Source organism: Amblyomma maculatum, chromosome 1 (genome assembly GCF_055883805.1).
Source record: "Amblyomma maculatum isolate TAMU_Amacu chromosome 1, ASM5588380v1, whole genome shotgun sequence".
NCBI lineage: Eukaryota > Metazoa > Arthropoda > Arachnida > Ixodida > Ixodidae > Amblyomma > Amblyomma maculatum.
In genome coordinates this window covers 87,540,697-87,561,734 of record NC_139344.1, presented here as the reverse complement: position 1 = coordinate 87,561,734, position 21,038 = coordinate 87,540,697, and the positions used below count along the sequence as shown (strand labels likewise).

At 43.5% G+C, this 21,038-nt stretch overlaps 1 protein-coding gene across 1 annotated transcript in view; it reads left to right on the top strand.

Moving 5' to 3' along the window:
• The window catches only part of LOC146203095 (uncharacterized), a 76,789-nt gene that overhangs the window by 20,881 nt on the left and 34,870 nt on the right, over positions 1–21,038 (top strand). The window contains exon 4 of the mRNA XM_084588525.1: positions 2,582–2,716. Within this exon, the coding sequence (XP_084444651.1) occupies positions 2,582–2,716 (135 nt within the window). The remainder of the gene's footprint in view (positions 1–2,581; positions 2,717–21,038) is intronic.

Here is a 21,038-nt window from a genome sequence, read left to right as displayed (position 1 = left end):
CATCTGTTATCTGCTTCTTTGAGCGCGGGGACAAAACAAACAAAAAGACGCGCGAAAGCCATGATGTTTTCAGCACGGGTTCCTCACATGAGGCGCCCGTGCAGGCGACACTGACATAGCGCGCGGAATGTGGCGTAGCCATAGTCGCTGTTGGAACGCGCAAGAAGACGAAAACTTGCGCCCTCCTTCGATGGAAAAAAAGTTGGGTGCGTGCAGTTATTGACGCAGAGAAAATATTACGAATAAAGTCTTTTTGTTTTTTCAGAAAACTACCATTTTCGCATTTCATCCCTTCTGTAACCTTTTCAAAAATTTCACTTACCCGCAGCGCTTCGGAATTCGAGTGATTGTTTCTAATGCAATGGTTAATTTATTTAGAAACAAAGATACCCCTGAATATATATACGGTGACAGCGCAGAACACTGTTGATCTTCGAGCTCACCAAACGGATATACAAATTTCTAAACTAACCTGTATTAGATGAAACGCTCTGGCTATGTAGTTCGACGTACGACTTAGAACAAAAGAAACGGTTGTGCTTGTGTAATACGCACGCTGCGGCCTAATTAAAATTCGTATCTTGTTCTCTTTTGCGTTGACTACAAGCAAAACATGCTTCCGGAAAGAGCTGTTTTAGTTTCAAAAGCAACACATTGAAACGAATTAGTAAATATAAGGTTAGGAAGTAGCGCTATTGCTCAGCCATAGAGGCAACTATGCTGTCGTTGGTATTGTTGGGGTCATGTTGGCATTAGTTTTAAAAAACAAACATTAGCTTAATGCTGTAACGATATGTATTTTTTTTTATTCCGCCAAACAGACATCCACGGTCTTCAGGCTCGTTTGTATAGTCAGGTTTCTCGTGCTTCTTTTGCGTAAATCCGATGTAGCTCTACGGCTTTAGACGTCGTGGGTGGAAGCCTCGAAAGCTCTGCGAGGTAATGTGTCTGGTTGCACAAGGTGCTCGGATTTCTATGCGTACATCAGGCTATCAAAATGGCCTGGGTACGTCCATGGCTAGCATTTTGTTACACAAAGTCTTGCGGAATCTCAGTAAAAAAAAAAAAAAACAAGCAGGGCTATGAGGATGCCCCCTCCCCCCCCCCCCCCCCCCCCCACACACACACACACACACCTTCAGCACAACCTACAAAAACTCGAGACTGCAGTTTTCGTCCTGAATAAATAATGCGAGCTTGGTTCACGAGCAGATGAAGTTTCGCTACGCATAACCTTTTGTTACAAGGAAATGTCCCGTCATTAAAGTCTTGTATCCAACGCCGATAATGCATCCTCCATAATGGGCTGGCTCGGTTCTCTTCATCATCATCGTCATCATCAGCCTGATTATACCCACTGCAGGGCGAAGGCCTCTCCCATATTTCTCCACTTAACCCGGTTCTGTGCTAGCTGCATTCACTTGACCCCTGCGAACTTCTTAACCTCATCCGCCCACCCAACTTTCTGCCGCCCCCTGCTGCGCTTTCCTTCCCTGGAATCCAGTTTGTTACCCTAAGCGACCATCGGTTATCCTCTCTTCGCACTACATGTCCTGCCCATGCCCATTTCTTCTTCTTAATTTCTACTAGAATTCGGTTCTCTTATTACTGAGTAATCGGTATATATACCACCCAAGCCCCCATACCCCTACCCCCCCCCCCCCCTTCATACTTTAGCTCGCGACCCTCATTATTTCATTTCATTTCCTTTAATTTTTTTTTACTCTCAAACACATACATATTGCAGGGGGGATTGGTGCATCGTACACAGCAGAAATCATAGAGCACAAAATTAACAAAAGCAAATTAACCACTTTGAAGACTTCACGAAGTGAGCCATCACCTGACGTCAGAATAGGGAGGGAAAATTTAAACAGCCTTACAGATGCGCAATATGTCATAAAATACATTCATACATGTCAAAAAAGACGAGCTGAGTATATCCATTCTAAACTAGAACATTGCGAGTGGACAAAAGATGCTAGAAGTTGAGATGCATCATACAGTAAAACTATTTAACCACTAAATACCTGATTAAAGTTGTCCAATATCTCCAGCGCGTCATGCTTAATAGGCGATCCCAGGATTAGAAATCATTTTGAAGTTGCAGCAGCTATGCTTTTTTGAGGCTGTGAAGAAAGCGCGCAAAATAGCAAGGCAGTTCGAAAATGCTGCGGGAGCGTCAGTTTTTGGCTGCACATCTTTGTACTCATGCGTATGTGAAATTAATGAGCGCAATATCGGTTCGAGTAAATAGGAACATTCTGTAAGCTTCAGTACGCTCGCGCCGTCTTTCAAGCACCTGGAATAGAGTGCATTGGGTGGTGATTATGGATAACTGCACGGCTGTTGTTTGGTTAGAAACATCGATGGATTTACGAAAACCTTTGGAGGAGGCGGTAGAAGGGGCGTGGGTGTTCAGTTTTTTTCCTGCTTTCTTCTTGTGATTTCTGATATTGTTTGCACATCCCAAATTTATCTGTGATGAATAGAAGTGAACTCTATCCCCCGTCGCCCCACTCACTGTCCTAATTCGTTTCCGCTTTTAAATATATTTCTTGCTTGTGCACGCATATCGCAGGACACAAGTCCCGGCAGCTTGCGGGAGGTAAAGAGCTCATTGGAGCACATCAAGGACCCTACCACGGGTATCACCAAGGAGATCCACACCACCATAGAAAAGGAGTCCCAGGAGACACCTTCATCCCTCTACCGGGTAAAGTGTGCTTCAAAAAAACGCGTGTTCTGCTAAAGGAACACGCGCTCTCTGTCTTTTCTCTCTTTCGTGCGTTGGTTTCGTTCTACAAAACAATGGCGCCTGGCCTTGAACGCCATGTATGTAAAGCCTCGCATCTGCGCTCTCTAACGCTGCCTGACTCAGTCGCAGCCATTACAGCGCGGGCACTTGTCCAAAAGGGGACCAGTCGCAGCACGTGACGCGTTGCGCCTGGTCTTTGCTGTGCTGAGACGGAAAGATTCGCTTACGTAAACCGGCCATGTGATAACCGCTTGTTTTGAAATTAGCCAGCGAGTCAAAATATTTCACGAAACATACACAAAGTCCAACAAATTTTGTGAAAGGTTCACGAGGTACGGAAGATTTTACCAATTGTCAGCCCACGGCGACCCTTTCCGGAGCGCACTTGTTTCGGCATCGCATCGCCGCCGCTGCCGGCACTCGCAATACTGAGAGGCGAAGAACAGTGAGTCCCCGGATCCGGCTGCCACGGCGTCTAGGCGACTCATCTGCAGCGACTTTGTTTTTTTTTTCGTTTTTTTTTTTATTTCCTGCAGCGCCATTACGGCATAATTGCAAGGGGAGGTACATACATACACAAGGCGAACAGACAACTTGGGCTAACATGTTCTAAAACATAAACATAAAAAATAGCTAAACAAGAAAAGAAAGAACACAGGAGCAACAAGTATCTATTTAAATGTATCAAATGTTTTGGTGTCACTAACGTAAAGACGGATAAAAGGCTGTAAACGGCAAGTGAGCATTCAGGCACACCCCAGGCCCAACAACGGAGCTCGAAAATCAGCCTCACATTGGCATTGAACAACTCGATGAGTCAGCTTGGAACATTGATTGATTGTTCCATCAGTACGACATTTCGTCTCGAGTGTTTTCCATTCATGGTCGCCCCTTTTCGATATAAAATATGGTGGCAGCAAATATGTCGTGGAGTTTATGGCAGTTTTATTGAGGTAAATGCGGTAGAAAAATTCTAATTTAATTTGTAATCGGTGCTGCTCAACAGAGTCCCACTCCAGTATATAAAAACTTAACATTTTGAGAAGCATTCCTTAAATTCCTCTTTAAAATGTCTAACATTCCCTACTTCTTTGGGGCTATGTTTGGTTTAGCTTGGTTTGTGAAGTTTACCGTCCTAACGCTATCAGAGATGCCACGCATATTCGTTTGACGCCTCATAAACTGTGTATTTATTGTATATACTCACTATACAACAACGACTGCAACATCCCGAAGAGGACGTGATTTTGTGGTTTGTATCTTAGTGTGTGTATCTGTGTGTTCTGTGTGGTTTGTGTAAAATACGGCAACATCAGCACGTCTACCCTTTTGTTTCAGATTGCAAAATCGTTGTAAGGTTTTTCAGAATTTATTTCGCCTTTAAATGCCTTCGTTAAAACAAATGTGCATTTATCAGATCGACAGACCTCTGAGTACACATTTATTTGAAGAAAATTTACCTATATCAAGTAAAAACAACGGCAACATTCGGCTAATGTCTAGCTTTGCTCAGAAATTGTGAATTCGCAAAACTGCATAGTCATGAAATATCTAACTTCTTTGTTGTCTGTGTCTGCAAATAAAAAAAAAAGCTCCCACAATTTTCCGACACCTACTATCTGTGCACCTAAAATGGTCGAAGTGGTGCATTTTTTCAAAGGTTTCCGGGCTACAGTGTTACAGGGGTAAGAGCAACGTTCTCCTCGGCCTCCACAAATTTATAGCGTTCGTTTAAGGCGAAATTTGAAGGCAGACGCAACTTAGGTTTCAAAATAAAATTAGATAAAACCTAACGTGTGCTTCACGTGTGTCTTTGTTTCTTAAGCAAATCAGTGGGTATTTGTCGTAATCACACGAAACTACGTTAGCACAGCTTAACAGTAACCACTGGTCGCAAAATAAGCTTTCGCGTAAATAATATTTTCACAAAATTATTTGCTGTAGGGCACCGATACCAGTCGCATCAGCCATATTTCGCTGTGCGATGTTAGTGTATATGTTAAAGTAACCCAGGTGGCCTAAATTATTTCCGATACCCTCCATTCCTAAATCTGCTTTAACCCCGCCATAGTGACCCAGTGTTTAGGGCGCTTGACTCCTGTTCTCAAGGATGGGAATCGAATCCCGGCCCTCGGCGGCAGCTTTTCGATAGAGACGAATAGCAAGGCGCCCATGTGCTGTGCGATGTCTCGATAGAGACGAATAGCAAGGCGCCCATGTGCTGTGCGATGTCAGTGCACTTTAAAAAAAATAAACCCAGGTGGTCAAAATTTCCTAAGCTCTTCGCTACGGCGTCTCTCATAACCGGAGTAGCTTTGGAACGTTAAACCAAACAAACCAAACCAAGAAATCTGCTTTAGGACGTTAAAGTATGCAACTTTAATAATTCACTGCTAAAATGTAGTGGCAAGTTTATCAGTACATCAAGTAGTCTTTAAATCTAACTCTTTATGGACTGGAAGCAGGATTGTTCAAAAATAGCTCGGTGTATATAAGGATGTATTTTCTTGAACGGATAGTATTTGCTTGCGATTATAAATGTTCCATGCTTACAGAGATTTCCCCTTTTTTCTACAAATAGTAGCAGTTAAGACATTGAAATACAATGCGACGCTCGGAAGCTGTGAAACCTATATGAAGACTCTTGAAGTACCTAAAATTCCTGCACACTTCAACCCTGAAAACAAATCTTATAACGCAAGTGGACGGCTCGCTACTCGCATATATTCACTAGTGCATGACCTCCTCATTCCGTGAAGTCATTAATTTGGACAACAAGCAACAGTGCCGAGGGATCTGAGAATGAAAACGTTTCTATTTCCAACTTTATTTAAGCTAGTAACTCGGAGATGACCGGCTTTGCCGCGTATACTGAAAGTCGCTGACAGACAGATGAACTTACTAAATCAAGCTTATCTGAAAACTGCTGATTTAAAAGCACAAAATGATAATCCATTGTTGCGGGTGTTGCTTCATTGGCACCGCTGTTTGCGCCCCTTTAAGACGCCCCTAATTTCAGTAGCCATTTCTGACCCTCCGGGCACAATTAACTTTGCACAGACAATCAGTGGGAGTACTCTACAGCGCCGGTGAAGCTTTGTAAAGTTGCACCTGACATCCACGCGCTGTCACTTGCTATTGTGCAAAGCCAAGACGAGGAGTTTAACAAGAGCTGCAAGAAAGGGCGACAGAGGTTTAGCCTTGGCGCCTAAGAAGGTAGCTATGCCAGAGCTTGACTCACTCCTCAAGGAATCTGCGTGTGCGGCTACTGATGTGCCAAAAAGTCTTGTGGCACAAGCTAGGCCTCATTCACAACACCTTCTTTTTCTTTCCCTTGCTGAGCATCTTGAGCTATTCCAAGATTCATTCCGAGCAACGTTCCTGAACGTTCGTGCTCGATTTCGCACAACGGCATCAGTCTGTGTTGGCAGAAAACTCGGCTCGCCATGAAAGTAGAAAGGCATATGAGACACTTGCCCACAATGGTTACTAGAGCGAGTGCTCTCCGTGCGCAACATTTTACTCATGCCTCTGTCACAGGGTCAATGCAGTTAAATCGCGGTACGCAGCAGATTTTGCTGCCTAACGAGAGGCTCGAGTGGCCTTCGCCAGAAGCCTGGCATTGTAGGCAGGGAGCTGCGCGCTCCCTTGTCAACACTCAAAGCGACTGCTTTAGCACATTGTTTGCATACTATTTCGAAGACTGCTTAGTACCAAAGAGTCCGATAGAAGCCTAGTTTTGGCTGTAGGAAGAATATAGCGGAGAAGTCTACACGCAATGCCTGTCGGAAATAGAAAAAAAAAAAAAAAAGCACAGTTCGCTTTAGACACTCAGAAAAGAAAATACGAATAATATTCATAACGCTTCATGTAGTACAAGATGAACTGTGCTACCTTTCTCTTTTTGGATTACAAGAGCGCAAAGCATTCTGCATATTTAAAAACCTAGCGAAAAATGCCTGTATTGAATAGGACTCGCTTCGAAGCATGGATACAAAGCATATTAATTTCTAGCTCGCTCAAAGAATGTCGCAGTGAGCAAAAAAAAAAAAAAAATATGCCGATATATATGTGTACTTCGTTCGCACTGTGTGCTTCTCTCACAATTGTTGAGTTCTTTTCGAAATAGCTCTCCAGATTTTCGTTATCGCGCACACGTGTTACCTAGATCAACAGTGAATGCAATTTTGTCCACATCGCGCCAAAGAAAACATCAGCTGAGTTTAAAAACGTGTACACCAAGTCTACAAACAAAATGTCGGTGAATCGGCTCCTCGTACCGAAAAGGGAAAATAAAACTAAGGAACGCTTCTTTTTCTTGACCTCGCGGCCAACCTATACGAAAGAAATGGGCGGCAAAGGCTCCCTTAATGCCACAACCTCCACAGGCGTAGAAACAACATTTGGGGTGGTTGAGCTGTGTTTTTCTGAAAAGCAACCCATATGGCGAAATCGGCTGTGGAGGAGTAGATTAGCCGCCATATGAGCAAATCCTTACCAGGCGTTCGTGATGTGGCAATACGAAGAAGGCCCTTAGAGTGGCCGTCGCAGTACCGAGGAACAGATGGAGACAGGCCACTGGAGAAAGCACGCAAGAACGGCTTAATAGTTTTGCATTTCCTCCCAAGCTTCGACAGCGTTGCGCAACGGGAAGGAGGCTAATGGGTGCCCATTAGCCTTCCGGTCATTTCTTGTGCTTCGGCTCAAATTATATTTTTGTCACCGAATATCCAACTCTGTCTGCAAAGGTTTCGGGACTTCGCTAACAAGGCAGCTTCGAAACGCTCTTGAGATTTGTGGCTTATGAACCTGCTGCCAAATATCGGAACTTTTTTTTTTTTCGAGAACTCCAACTGAATTACGGAGGCTCCTATCAAAAAGCATGCCCATTACGGCGCCCGCACCAAAGATTTCTCTGACTTTCGGTTATCACTCACGTGTTTATTCTAGAGCATTACTTAAGTTCAGTTCAGAACTGCAGCCTGCATTAAAGAAATTGCGAAGTCCTTTGAGGAAACCGCGACCATTGATGGCCTGAACGGCGACTCATGGGTCAGCTCATGTTCAGATGTCAAGCTTTTGCTACAAAATGGGTGGCATTCCATCTTATTTTTCTGTTTTCTTTTTCGTTTTTTTTTTAGTTTAAAAAATACACCGTTACAGCGAGACGTCATATCTAATAAAATACGCGAGCCTTAAACAATATACGAGCAAGGTGGTACGTAGCTTATGACAGAATAATAAAGCAAAAAGAAGACGCGCGAAAATGCCCAGAAAGACAGAGACAAGCGCTTGTCCTGCACCTCTCCATGTGTGCCTTTTTGCACAACGATTGCTCCCAAAAGCAATGTACCTGCGCACCAAAGCTTTTTGTAGCTATGATGACGGGGACTTTACAAATTTCATTCAATTTTCGATCTGGTTACACGGAGATGCATAGGCAGGTGTTTCTGATCTTGAATTGACGCGAATGGAAAGTATCAAACTAAAAAATTACCGATAATGTTTTGTTTTTTTCTGCTCGGAAAATTGCACGGGACCGTGTTGCTAAGAAAATCGCAAATGAAAGTCCTGAAACGTTTCCATATTCAAAGCACCCACAAAACTTGCTGCGGTGACTCACTTATGCGGCGTATTAGCAATCAATCTTTCCCGACAACTCGAGGAGCCAACTTTGAAAGAATGGAAACCCGGCCACCCGGCCAGAAACGGCAATTACAGTCAATACAACTCAAGAAAAAAGCGGCAGATGCCCCTCAAAGAAGGATATATATCTTTATCCTTTATGTTTTGTCTTATTGTCACACTGGCCCTCCTGCCAGCACCCTTCACTTGGCCGGCAGTATGTTCAAATAAATAAATAAATGGCGTCGGACGATCTTCATGAGGTCGTGATTAATCCGATTGGGCTGTGGTGAACTCCCTTTCATCTGCCACACCCTGCATTGATACGCTAGCAGGTAAAAGAAGATTGTCCACGGCGTCATGACCATTCATCGACGCCGTTGGCTACAGGGGGATTCTTTGAGAGACGAAAGCCGGCTTTTGTCTTTTGTTTTTGTTTTTTTAAGGTGTATCCGAGTATCCGATTATAGCCTTGCGATAATCAAGCAGGCTCGATCATAGGAGCGCAACTATGTGAAGATGTCGAGGACAGCGTTTACTTTTGACATAGCAAATCAGTCAAAAGACGAAGGTCACGGAAAAGTGAGAGGCACACACGCTTACTGCACCAACATCTGATCTTTATTGAAACAAATCCGTCTCCCAGGAAAATTAATCAAGCATGCGCAGCACTCAGACAAAACACGCACAACCACAAAGATAGGTTGGGAGATAACCGAAGCGCTAGCGCTTCCGCATCAAAAAGCTAGAAGTTGGGAGGATGCAATTATGTGTTCACATCCTGATGTGATGAGTTTCGAGAATTTCGTGCTCCAGTTGCATTTGCCTTTACCAAGAAGACTAACAAAAGAGCTTTTGAATGCGGTGGCAGAAACATTGTTGCAAAAGGTGAAGAGAGCCGAGATGTGAAAATTGCTCCCCCAAGAAAAGCTGAACAGAAAAAACTTCGAAGTGTTGCCATATGCGCGCAGGGTTTCTCACATCACCAAAACATTTTGTCTGATGCAAGACATTAAAGTCATATTTTCGGCCCCATGCAAACTTTTATGCCTTTGTTCACGTGCAGCGTGTGGCAAAATAGCATGAAAACTGTTACATTACATGTGCGACCATTGTGGCGTACAAGATTTCAATTATTTCTGAAAAGGTTTAGATCGGCCAAGTCGGCCAGTGTACCAATGAAAGGCTGAAAAAGCATCAGAGCTCTTGAAGCATACTGACGAGGGAAACTTGCCTCGCTACTGCCGGGATAGCGGCTGTTATCCGATGTTTACCGATGATACAGCCTTCTTGGTAGAGTCAAGGGCAAAGTGGAGCGCAAATTTCTCGAATCCTATAACACATCACAATGCAAGGGGATAATTGCGTCAGCAGGATACTTTCATCTATTTTATGCAACAGCAACTAACTTTCTTTTCGCCCCGGTGCTAGCCCCTTGGTTGTCTCCCAACCAATCGCTGTGGTGATGCGTGTCTTGGTTTTGTGCTGCGCGTGCCCGGTTAGTTCTCCTCGGGGACGGACTCGTTTCAATAAAGCACAGTTGTTAGTGCAGTCACTGTGCGTGCCTCGTTTCTTCCTTCTACTTTGTCTTTTCAATGGTCGTAGATGCTTGCGAGGTCACATCAAGACCGGTCATTCAAGGGCACTTTCTTTACATTTCGACATGATACTCACAGCACATTCCTTTAAACATGCACTACAGTGAATACAAAGTCAGGTTAAGCTGTTAGGCTAGTGTCATGTGAAGCAAATATGCCATTTTTACCGAAAGCAAAGCGTAATATGCCAGGAAATTGCGTAGTGCATGTGGTGGCACTATACCTGCGGAATTGTGCAACTGCAGAAGGTGACGTACTGCTGCACTTCCTTAGCAAACGTTAATTAGCCGTCAATTTCGACAACCTGGGGATCTTTCACATGCACTGACTTCGCACGCACAAGGAACTCTGGTTGTGCAAGATGTCAGTGATATTAAACATCACCAGGTAGTCGAAATTATTCTGGAGCCCTCCACTAAGACACGTATTTCTCTCTTCTTTAACCCCACCTTCCTCTTCTCCTTCACAGTGTGCTCCTTCACTTCCTCAAAAAAAAAAAAAAAAAAAAAAAGAAAGCTTTCATTTTCAATCTGAAGAGAAATTACCGTCTAATACAAAGAAAGCAGTGCAGCTGGCGCAGCCAGACTAGCCCGTCTAACCTTAATTGTTATTCCCATTTAGTGTCCCTTTAAGTCAATTGCGGGCATGCCATGATCAAAACTCTAGCGGTATCAAGCTGTTTCTGCTTTGGTGGCTATGTTTCGGATTATCAGCCGCTAGCTTTACAAAGATGAAAGCTGTAATACTCATGGAGTAGGAGACTCCAAATCCTTTCGAAGTGCAAACATTTTCCAAATCGCGAAGATTTTTCACCAGTTATTCATACTCACGAAGGCGCTGTGTTCACATTATTAACACGCAATATGTCTAGCGTCTGCGTTTAGAACTGTAAGTATTTGTTTTATTTATGAATACTGCGATGTTGCATACAATATTATAGCAGGTGGAAACAACGCGTCGAAAATAAAAAAAAAAATACAGACGCATAAAAAACAAAACAAGTGTGCATAGCAAAAAATACCGCGGCAAGATCATTAACGTCGTTTAATCTAAGAATTGTTCAAACACATGCAGTTCTTTCTGCCTAACAACATCATTGTTCAAGTTATTACTATGAGTGAATGGTCATTAGGAAAAAACAAACCACGAGTCTGGCGACTTCTAGTCTTATACCCTGAGGAATGATTAAAAATGTTGCAGGTGTTAACTTTGAAGTTATTGTTAATTAACTGAAAGAGCTTTAAGCGACATGTGCTATTGCTGTTAGGAGTAGAGTGTAAGTTTTTGTTCCTTTGGAAATCACTGACAACCGCCCGTATGTGTCGTATATAAACCTGACTGCTTCCTTTTGAATTATTTTTGGTTTGTTAATATTTGTTTTTGTATAAAGGTCTCAAATAATTACTACGTATTCTAAGATCGGTCTAAGAATAGTATTATCGGCGAGAAGACGTATACCAGGGGTGGCTAAGTGTGACTAAGAAAAAGCTTTAGGAGAGCCTTTGCAGATACATAGTCGATACCTTTGGTCTGAAAGAAGTCGTCAAATATCTATAGGCCTACGTAGTTATATTCAGTAAATTTATTAAAATAAATTATTTCTAGCAGCCTACAGAAGCAGAAGAGAGTACTTGTTAAATGTTAATCTAATTCGCATGGTTCTTTTTTTATTTAACTAATTGACATTTGTCCTCTTTCACAACAAAGACAGTATTTTTGCAAAATCATTATTCAGCTTAACTTAATCTTAAGTTGAACTTATTTACTCATACAGGACCTAGTCGTCATCATTTAACTTAAAGGGCCTTAAGCGGTTTTTGAATCCAGCTAAAATAAAGGGTTCGAATGTGTGAAGGCTAAAATTAAATCATACCAAGCCGGTTTGGGCTAGCATTTAAATTCGCGATGCAATTCTCTGAATAAAACTATTTCGGCATTCAGACTTCTCCGCAGTACACGGTGAGGTGTAGGGATACCATTGATGACGTCATCTGTAGAGATGATGCATTTTCAACGCATAAATGTTTTCTCTTGAGAAGACGACCAACGCCAACGATGGTAAACGTCGTGAGGCGTTGTTCGGCGGCATTGGGCGACTCACCGAAAGGATTGGGCGAAAGCTGTTTAAATTCGGAACGTCACCCATAATGACGTCTTGTCTAGTTTTATGGCACTGCTGCGGTGAATTGAGAAGAAGCCTGAGCATTGTTGCTATTTTAATAGCAGATTACATCATAATTTTCAATGGTAGCACGAAACCACTTCGTGAGCTAGTTTCATATATTCTAATGCGTGTACCTCGGTAAATTATCAAAAATTCATTTCACCTTTTCTTTAATACGTGTCGAGAGGTCATTGATTATATCGTGATAGATATTAAAAATAATAGGGGACCGATCACGGATCCCTGGAGAACGCCAGAGTTGACAGGAACATGACTGAAACAGACTTCATGTAGTTCGACAAATTGCGGGCAATTATTTAGGTGCAATCAGATCAGTGCTAGTATTTTTTATTCTTTTTAACATACTAAGTTTATTACTTATTTGTTGTGCGAAACCTTGTCGAAAGCTTTTCAGATGTCCATGAATGCAATCAAGATACTTTGTTGGGCGAGTTGATACACATTCATTATCAATTTAAACAGCGCGAACAAGAAGACAAAGGACAAGATAAAAGGAAGCCACACTACAAGCGCTGACTCACAACTATGCCTAAGCCTTTACTCCAAGGCCGAGATAAAAACTAACATGACGAAAACGAAACAATTACGTGAAACAATCCCTGGGTTCACCTGATGCACAAAACGTCACTCAAAAAAGACATCTCTTTGCTTGAAAGAGCGAGAGAAGTGTTGCTGACACACTTATTGTCCGTTGAAATAAAATATGATTCAACTATCTCTCTCGTCATCTTTTCTTTGTGGCGATACAAAATCCTAACCTGGTCAAACATAGGAGTGCACTTCTTCTCCTTTTTCATTGTTTCACATGAATGGCAATATGAGACCAGAAATGTTTTGTCCTTGCCACTTTCCAAGTTGTTCCGGTGTTCTAGTAGTCTCTTGTTAATACATCGTCCTATTTTTCCTATATAACAGGCTCCACAAGACAGTGGAAGCCTGTACACAACAGCAGTCTTGCATCCAACAAATGGGTCTTTATGTTTCACCCCACATTCTTGCTTCTTCGATTCTCTTTCCCTTTGAATATCCGGGCAAATCATCTTCATCTTGAGCAGGGCGGTCAATGCGACGTCAACACCATACCTCTTGCCTACATTTTTGAGGCCATGTGAAATTCTGTGCACATACGGTACCACCGCAACCTTCCTCTTCTTCCTGCCCATGCTGGGCAGGGATTTCTGTCTGTGCGTTCCTTTACGGCTCTTCAGTACCCGGCAACTGGCCTCATTATTAACCGACTCCAGATAACCGTCCTTTGCAATTCTTCTCAATTGTCTTTCAAAACTCTTGCGCATGCCGTGGTAGCAAGATTTCTTCAACGCATTTAACAAGCATGTGTTGATCATCCTATTCTTCACTAATTTGGAATGTCCCGAATTGGAGCTTAGCAAGGGCTTCGCCGATCTCGGGTTGTATTCCCAACAAACATGATCCTCACCGAACTGAATCAATAGATCTAAATACTGTAACCGATCGTCAACTGGTTCTTCAACAGTAAATTCCAGCCCGGATCCACACTCGGTAAAAACATCAATAATGTCCCTTATTCGTTGATTGAATCCTTCACGGTCTGTGAATACTAAAAAGTCGTCCACATACCTGAAGGTGAAATGATGTAGACCCCTCAAGTTATCCTTCAGGTGTCTGTCCACGTACATTAAGAAGATGTCACTCAAGACCGGTGCAACACTCGACCAAATGCATACTCCGGCCTTCTGCGTATACAGCTTGCCCTTCCAGCCTATGAAGGTGGACTCCAGGTAGAACCTCAAAAGTTCAATGAAACTTCCAACACTTACACCTGAGGCATCAATGAAGCCACATTCATTATTGCCTTCAGTAATGCACATTTGAACACGTTTAAGGAGGCAGTTATGGGGGAGGCTATAATACAAATCCTTGACATCCATAGTGAAGCCAACACAATTCTTGGGGTTGTGTTCTTTGAGGAATTCAACAAGGGCTTCAGAGTTGGGTAGCCTTAGGGGGTCTGATAAAGTCAACGAGGAAAGGTGTTTAAGGCATTAAACGGTGGATATACGCACGGTGGTGGGATGTCAGGTGCATTTTAATTATGTGGAAGAACACCCACGTTCAGCCATTAACTGATGTTAGCGTACACAAAAGTTTCGAGCAGCTCATTCACACAAATCGGTGAATTACAGGATTTCTCTGTGTGGGCTCAGGTGCCCGCTCCAGTGCGGTGGAAACGACGCTGATATTGCAATATCGTGCAGGCCGTCCGAATGTTCTCGAGAAAGAGAGAGAGAGAGGAGAGCCGTGTTCGAGCTCTGCCAAGACCTGCCGAGCCAATTTGGGGCCAGAGATGACAGACTCCCAGATAGCGGTATTATCGGTGGCGAAACGTGGTGTCAAAACTGCGAACCATAGCAGAAAACGCCCTACATGCGGGGGCAGAGTGGGAATTCCACTTTTCAGCCATAGCATTCAGCGGGTAATGCACGCTCCCTTTTGACACGTGAAATCCTTTGAGATTCCTTAGAGGCTGCAGGGGCTGTCAACTCTAGCAATATATTGCAACTCTGAACTAAGTGCAGGAATTTGACGAGTCATACCAGTGAAGAAGGAAGCCTTTCCCTCGCAACACGACCTCAGTAGACCCCATGCCAGTTCTAAGACTGCTCCACAGTCCGGAGCAGTCCGGTTTAGGCGCTGTGTAACTACCGCCCCTTGGCAGTGGCAAACAGATAACTCCCTGGGAACTACTCTTGACTGCAGTGACGATGACGATTGCCATGATGATAAGAATGGACTTTTATGTCGCAAGGCAGTTTTGGCGAAGCATCAGGTTAGGGGAAAGCTTTTACCCACCGTATCACCGGTGACGATGACAATCTCCATGATGATAAGAAAGGACTTTTATGGCGTAAGGCAGTTTTGGCCAAGCATCAGGTTAGGGAAAAGCTTGTACCCACTGTATCACCGGTAGCTAGCCATTGACGGCGCTTGGAGTCGAACCAAGGACCTCCCTCATGCGAAGCAGATGCACAAACAAACAATTAGGTCACCACCATGGGGAGACCCATTTTTCTTGGAATGAGAGTGTGCTGCATGCTGTGGATAACTGTCCTCCGTACCGACTTCTACAGGCAAAGCATGGAGGCTTGGTGAAAATCATTGGTGAAAGTATATGAAGAGGGCTGAGTCGGGCTGGTTGGTCTATGTTCAACTTATATCGACGAAACTGCGCTAACAAACGAGACGAGAGAGAAGAAGAGGCAGACACATACACTGACTAACAATCAAATGTTTTATTGCGAAAAAAAAAAAGGCAGCAATATAAAGCAGCAGAGCAAGCCAAAGTACACAAGGGAAACAAATTGCGGCACAATCATGACTGTGAAATACACACGGGCGATATCAAGACCGACACTGAGGTCCAAATCCTGCGAGAATAGAGCTACCGACGGTTGGCTGACACCATGTGTCACTAATTTCGTGTATGTAAAAAGTATCTGATATCAGGCGTGTGGTCTGATCTTCATATCTCGCGATGATTGCGGTCTGGTTCAAAAACGCCTCACAGTCTCTTCAATTGGCGGAATGAGAGACTGTGTTACTTCGGTGTGACTGGTTTCCTTCGTCTTTCGCGTGTTCGTGTAGTCGCTCACTGACGCACCGTCTGGCCTCCCCGTAAAATCTGCCTCAAAACAATGGAATCTTATAGACAGCACCATAACAACCGTTGACACAATTATTTTGATGTTTCTTCTGACATGCCTTGTTTCTAATTTCCTGGTTTACTTTCTTGCACAGCCCTCCTAACTTATTCCTGACGAAAACAAAGGACTTTGGTGCCGACTTTACTTACAATCTTTTTTAAGTTGTACGAGATAGGGAGTATAGGCTATACACGCGATGTTAATGTTTAATTTGCGCGAAGTCATCTGAATTCTACTTTCTGCTAGTATTGACTTGATAGGTTGTGGGAAACTTGGTGAACATGCGATTTACATATGATGCTCTTAATATTGAGTGTGCTAAATTATTATTTAACGCGTGTGTCTGCCTCCTCTCTTCCCGCCTGTCAGCGTTGTTTCGTCGTTCCGTTCAACGTGAAAACGCATGCCCACTGATATGGATCAATGACGAAAGGTTGAAAGAACGATATTGTGACTACTAATGTGCCCAAGGAAAAGATGTCCCTCAGTTTGCATCTGCTGTATTGTTCAAGGAAACCAACAAAACAAAAGGGGGGGGGGGGAGGAGGTAAAGGGGAGGGAGCTTCTTTAGCTTTGCTTTGAATTTCTATCTTCCCGATCAGTAGCATGTAAAAGTATATAAAGGCAAAAAAGTTTCAAAGTACGAGCTTAGTGTAAATTTTTGGGATAACTTCAAACGTCGGAGACGAAACCAACGTCTCGCAGATATCACCGACAAGGCACAATAAATGAGGTTGTTGCACAGAAGAAGTACGTGGAGTATTGCAATGGTCACGTTTCAGTCGTTATGCATGAGATATCAGCTGATAATGCCAGGGTAGGCGCTTGGGCATGTTGGTTAGACATTATCAGCACTGCGTCCGTCTGTGTCTCCTCTCGTTTTCGTCGTATATGCGCTGCACCGATAATTATAATGCTAGCACCTAATTATTCTTGAATAATGTTTCGTTAGAGGAGACATCGCCATCGCAACACGATGCTTGAAACAGAATTCTCTTCCGATACATCACCCCCCCCCCCCCCCCCTTCCAACGAGTGGTCAGAAGATACAGCAACTGGAGCAGTGACTTCTTTACTCTCAAAATCATTAATCTATTAAATGCAACATTCGAGAGTAGATTTCTAGTTCAATTGATACAGTTGTGACATCTTTTACGAGGTTCTTGGGCACTTAATGACATGGTTTATAGTGGGATCACCCTAGTTCAGGTGACGTCAGCAAAGCCTTCAGTCCAGTGTATAAGTAATATCTGTTATCAGGAAGCGTGTACGCCGAATCCAAAGCAGCAAAATTAGCTGGAAATGTATTCGAAGTGAAGTAAGAGCTTTCAGCAGAAAAGTAAAATTTGCATGTTTCGCTCTACATCCGGCACAAGAGTGTTTCCCGCACTTTAGGCGGTGTTGATGAAATGTGACGAACTCTGATCATACAGCGTACTACCGCCGCTTCCCGAGCGAAACTGGCCGTCGACGTACTACACCAGCGCAATTCACATACCAGAAAGCAGTTTTCACTCGCCCCCCCCCCCCCCCCCCCCATTCCCACTTTGAAGGGAGTATTCCTTTTCTAGCTCGCTGATTGGTGCGGCATCACCAGCTTCGCGCTTCGTATTCAAAGTAGATGAAATATTCGTTCGAACTTTCAGGATAATGAACGGAGGAAAATGAGATGTTCCGAACCTGGTTTATTCTGCCCCGGTACTCGTAAAAACCGTCGCGCCGGCAGTACCCCAAATTTGTCAGTCGGAAACATTGTGTGCCAGCATTCTATCGTCATATTTAGTCGGTTTTGCGCGCAAGCATCAAAACTGTCTACATGTGGATCAGGCTTACCGAAGTAACACTTGACTTATGCAGTAGACCATAAAAGAGATCTATAAACTGCCAAGGTGACGGCGGAAAACATTAATATTAACTCGCCTAGTCCGGGGCCGTAACCGTGCTGAATGCCGTAATAGCAACAGAGCCTTATCACTGTTCGACAAACAGAAAATTAATAAAATTAGAAAAAAGATATAGCTCAGGAAATAAAACTACAATGAGTCCTATTGTTACGAACAGTTATTGCAGAAATGAGTCAAATTTATGACTCTGAATAGCAGGTATGATACTGCAACACAAGCAGGGGGATTGATCGAATGTTTAAGATTCGATAAAAAAAAAAAAAGTGGAATTACTCATTATCATCTACCCAAGCGCAGCCACACGGATATAAATAAAAGCTATACAGTTTCCGCAGAAACTTCGTAGTTGAAAAAGAATTCACCATGGTGGATTCATCTTGGAAGATCCCCTAAGCATAGGACCAATATCTCTTCCACTTCAACCACTTCAAGCTGTTGGTCACTTCAATCTCGCCTTACCTTATACTAGCTGTTTCGTGTAGCTCATTTCGTAGAGCAGCAGCCACGACGAAGTGGTGGTCCTGGGTTGGAACCTCGAAGCAGTATGTTTCTTTCTTCAGCTACGTAGTTTATGTGGAAGCTGTACCGCTTTCCTTTTTAGCCGTATGGCTGCGCTCGGGTGGATAATGGCGAATAGTGGTAATAAATAAGGTAAACAATGAGAAGAAGGATCGAAAACAAATAGAGAAAACGTGTTCTGGAAGATGCGAAAACATTCACTTCACATTGAGAAATTCGTATGTCGAATTAATTGAAAAGTAAAATGAATCCTCAGCAGTTCCTTCAGACCATAATTGTAGTCAAGCAGAACGCACTTTGTGATCATTTATAGAAGTATGATGGTTCATAGAAGCTGCGAATCATGCAGTAATGAGTGCAGCATAGTGGGTAATAAATTGATTTTACAATATGATGCATGTGTTCAACTCTGTGTGCCCTAGAGCAGAAATGTTGTCAACTTTCTTTACAAAACAGAGAATTGCATTTTTTGCAGCCCTGAAGTTTGAAAAACATCGCTATCATTTCGAGTTTTCATTGCCTGCATTACATCTACATCCTTTCTCTCGACCTCTTCTCGTTTTTTCGGTTGGGAAACAACTCTGAAAAGACTTGACTACGGGTGACTTTAAAAAATATATATGAGACACGAGCAGTTCGAATATCCTTCTATTTATCAGCACTTTATTTATTATGTGCGCGGAATAACTCAACATCCGTCTTTCTGCTTCTTTCGTTACAATAATATATAACAATCGATATTACGGGAAAAAGTGCAACGGATCGCTCTGCAATCTTTACAGTTCGTACTCTTGGAAAAGAATTCTCCTGCCTATTAATTTTAGCGCGTGAACAGGCCTCTATTGATCATTACCTGTGCCTCGCACTGGTGCTGACCATAATGCATGTGAAAAAAAAAAAAAATAGCGCCATGACGTCTTAAAGAATTAAGACGGTGTGCATAGGTTCGCAGACGAGCGCTGCAACTCTCGACGAGGTCTTTGTTCGAGTTAATTCTGCTCAAACTTGAAGCTAACTTCTGATATAAATAAATGCAGGCGCATAGAAAGTGCCTGGCAAAAAGAGCAAAATATTCGCACGCACTTTCAAGCCCACTGGCAATCCCTTGAGGACCGTCACACTGTTGCGAAATGGCGCACTCTCAGAGGATTGCTCAGTGGATCACAGGAGGACATATCATTGCTGTAAGCGTAAATGACAGTTGAAAGGGCTGCGCAGTAAAGCTTTGAGCATAGTTTGTTTTCTTTACTCGAGGTTCTGTCTACAGTTTCAAGCTACAGATGAAAAAAAAAAAAATCCGACAAATGTTGACAACAAGAGTAAAATTGGTCGGAATAAGAGGTAAATTGTAATGCTTAACAATAAACAAACTCTCAAAAAGACATCAACGTCGAACTTTTCGTAACAAGTTACTTCCAGCAGTCACCCAAAGCTGGCCGTAAAGTTGTTAGTTGCTCAACACCCCCCCCCCCCTAAGCTGTTCAGTGTTGGAGCGTAAACACGTCTTGTGCTACACGAAGAGCGACTGCGAGCCCGAAGCAAAGCTGACGGAAACTTTAGCATTGGGGCCAAAAGTTGCGTTGCTCACCCGCGGCTGAGTGCTCCAGTCTGTCTTGCGTTCCAGGTTCTCACTAGTAAAGAAAGATGGCTTTTGGCGACCAAAGAAAAAAGAACAGTTAAAAGCAGTCAGTCGCGCTCACAACGGCGAACAGTTGTTGGCTTGTCAGTAAAAACATAGCCAACTAACTGCTCGCCAAGAAATACTATACGCCAGAAACTTCGAAACGTGCCAAAGGCAGGCAGTCAAATGCCCCCCCCCCCCCTCCCTTACCAAAACAAAAGAAAAACAGGTGACAGTGCTAAATTAATCTCAGCCCTTGCGCAGCGGTTTGATATCATAGCGTCTCTGGGACCAGCGCTAGGAAAACAGGAAAGCACAAAATGGGAGCAGCGGGTTAGCCAGCATTGTTTGTCGCACAATAAAGAGAATATAGTTTGTAATGGCAGGGTTTCAAGCACTATATTTGCGTATTACAGTTCCCGCTTTTCGTGAGAAAGCAGGTTTTTACCACAGCAGCAACGAATATTTTACGTTTCGAAACAGTTTCAGGTAGCCAAACAACGGGCTTCGTCCGTACAATTCCGAATAAAATTCTTTAAAGAATCAGTATAAAGCATTTCTCCACTCGGATATAACCTGAAGCAATCTAGTAAGTTTATTTCCGTATGATATGGCCAAATTTTTGAAACAGACGATGTGTCCTAGCGTAAGGAAACCAACATAGGGTTGCTGAAAGTAGCCTGGACTAGTTTAGAATATTTTAACAGCGTATCTCTACCCTTCGCAATGCCACTCTCAAGATCATTCATTTGCGCGTCTGACCTTGCGCCCCCAAAGCGGGCCTAGCACGAGCGCTCTTGCCCACGCCACTGCCCTCTTATTCGTCGTCCTCGTCCGTAGCACTACCCGGGCCCACTGAGCGATCATCCCGATCGTGGACACGGAGGCTCTCCGTTGTGATGCCACCTGACTAAGCGAGAGGTTTAACAACCGCTTCGCCGGAGCTTGGTTGCTCAGTCTCGCTATGGATGTAGTGCATGCCAGCCTGAGGGCGTCAGGCGTCAGGATGAGTCGATCATCCAGCCGAAATAGCTCGCCAAGAAGCAGCACCAAAGAGGTAGCCTGAGAGACTAGAGGGAGAGACTAACAAGCACGCATAGAGAAATGTGTAATCATGCTTAACGGAGCTTACGCTCGGCTAACTA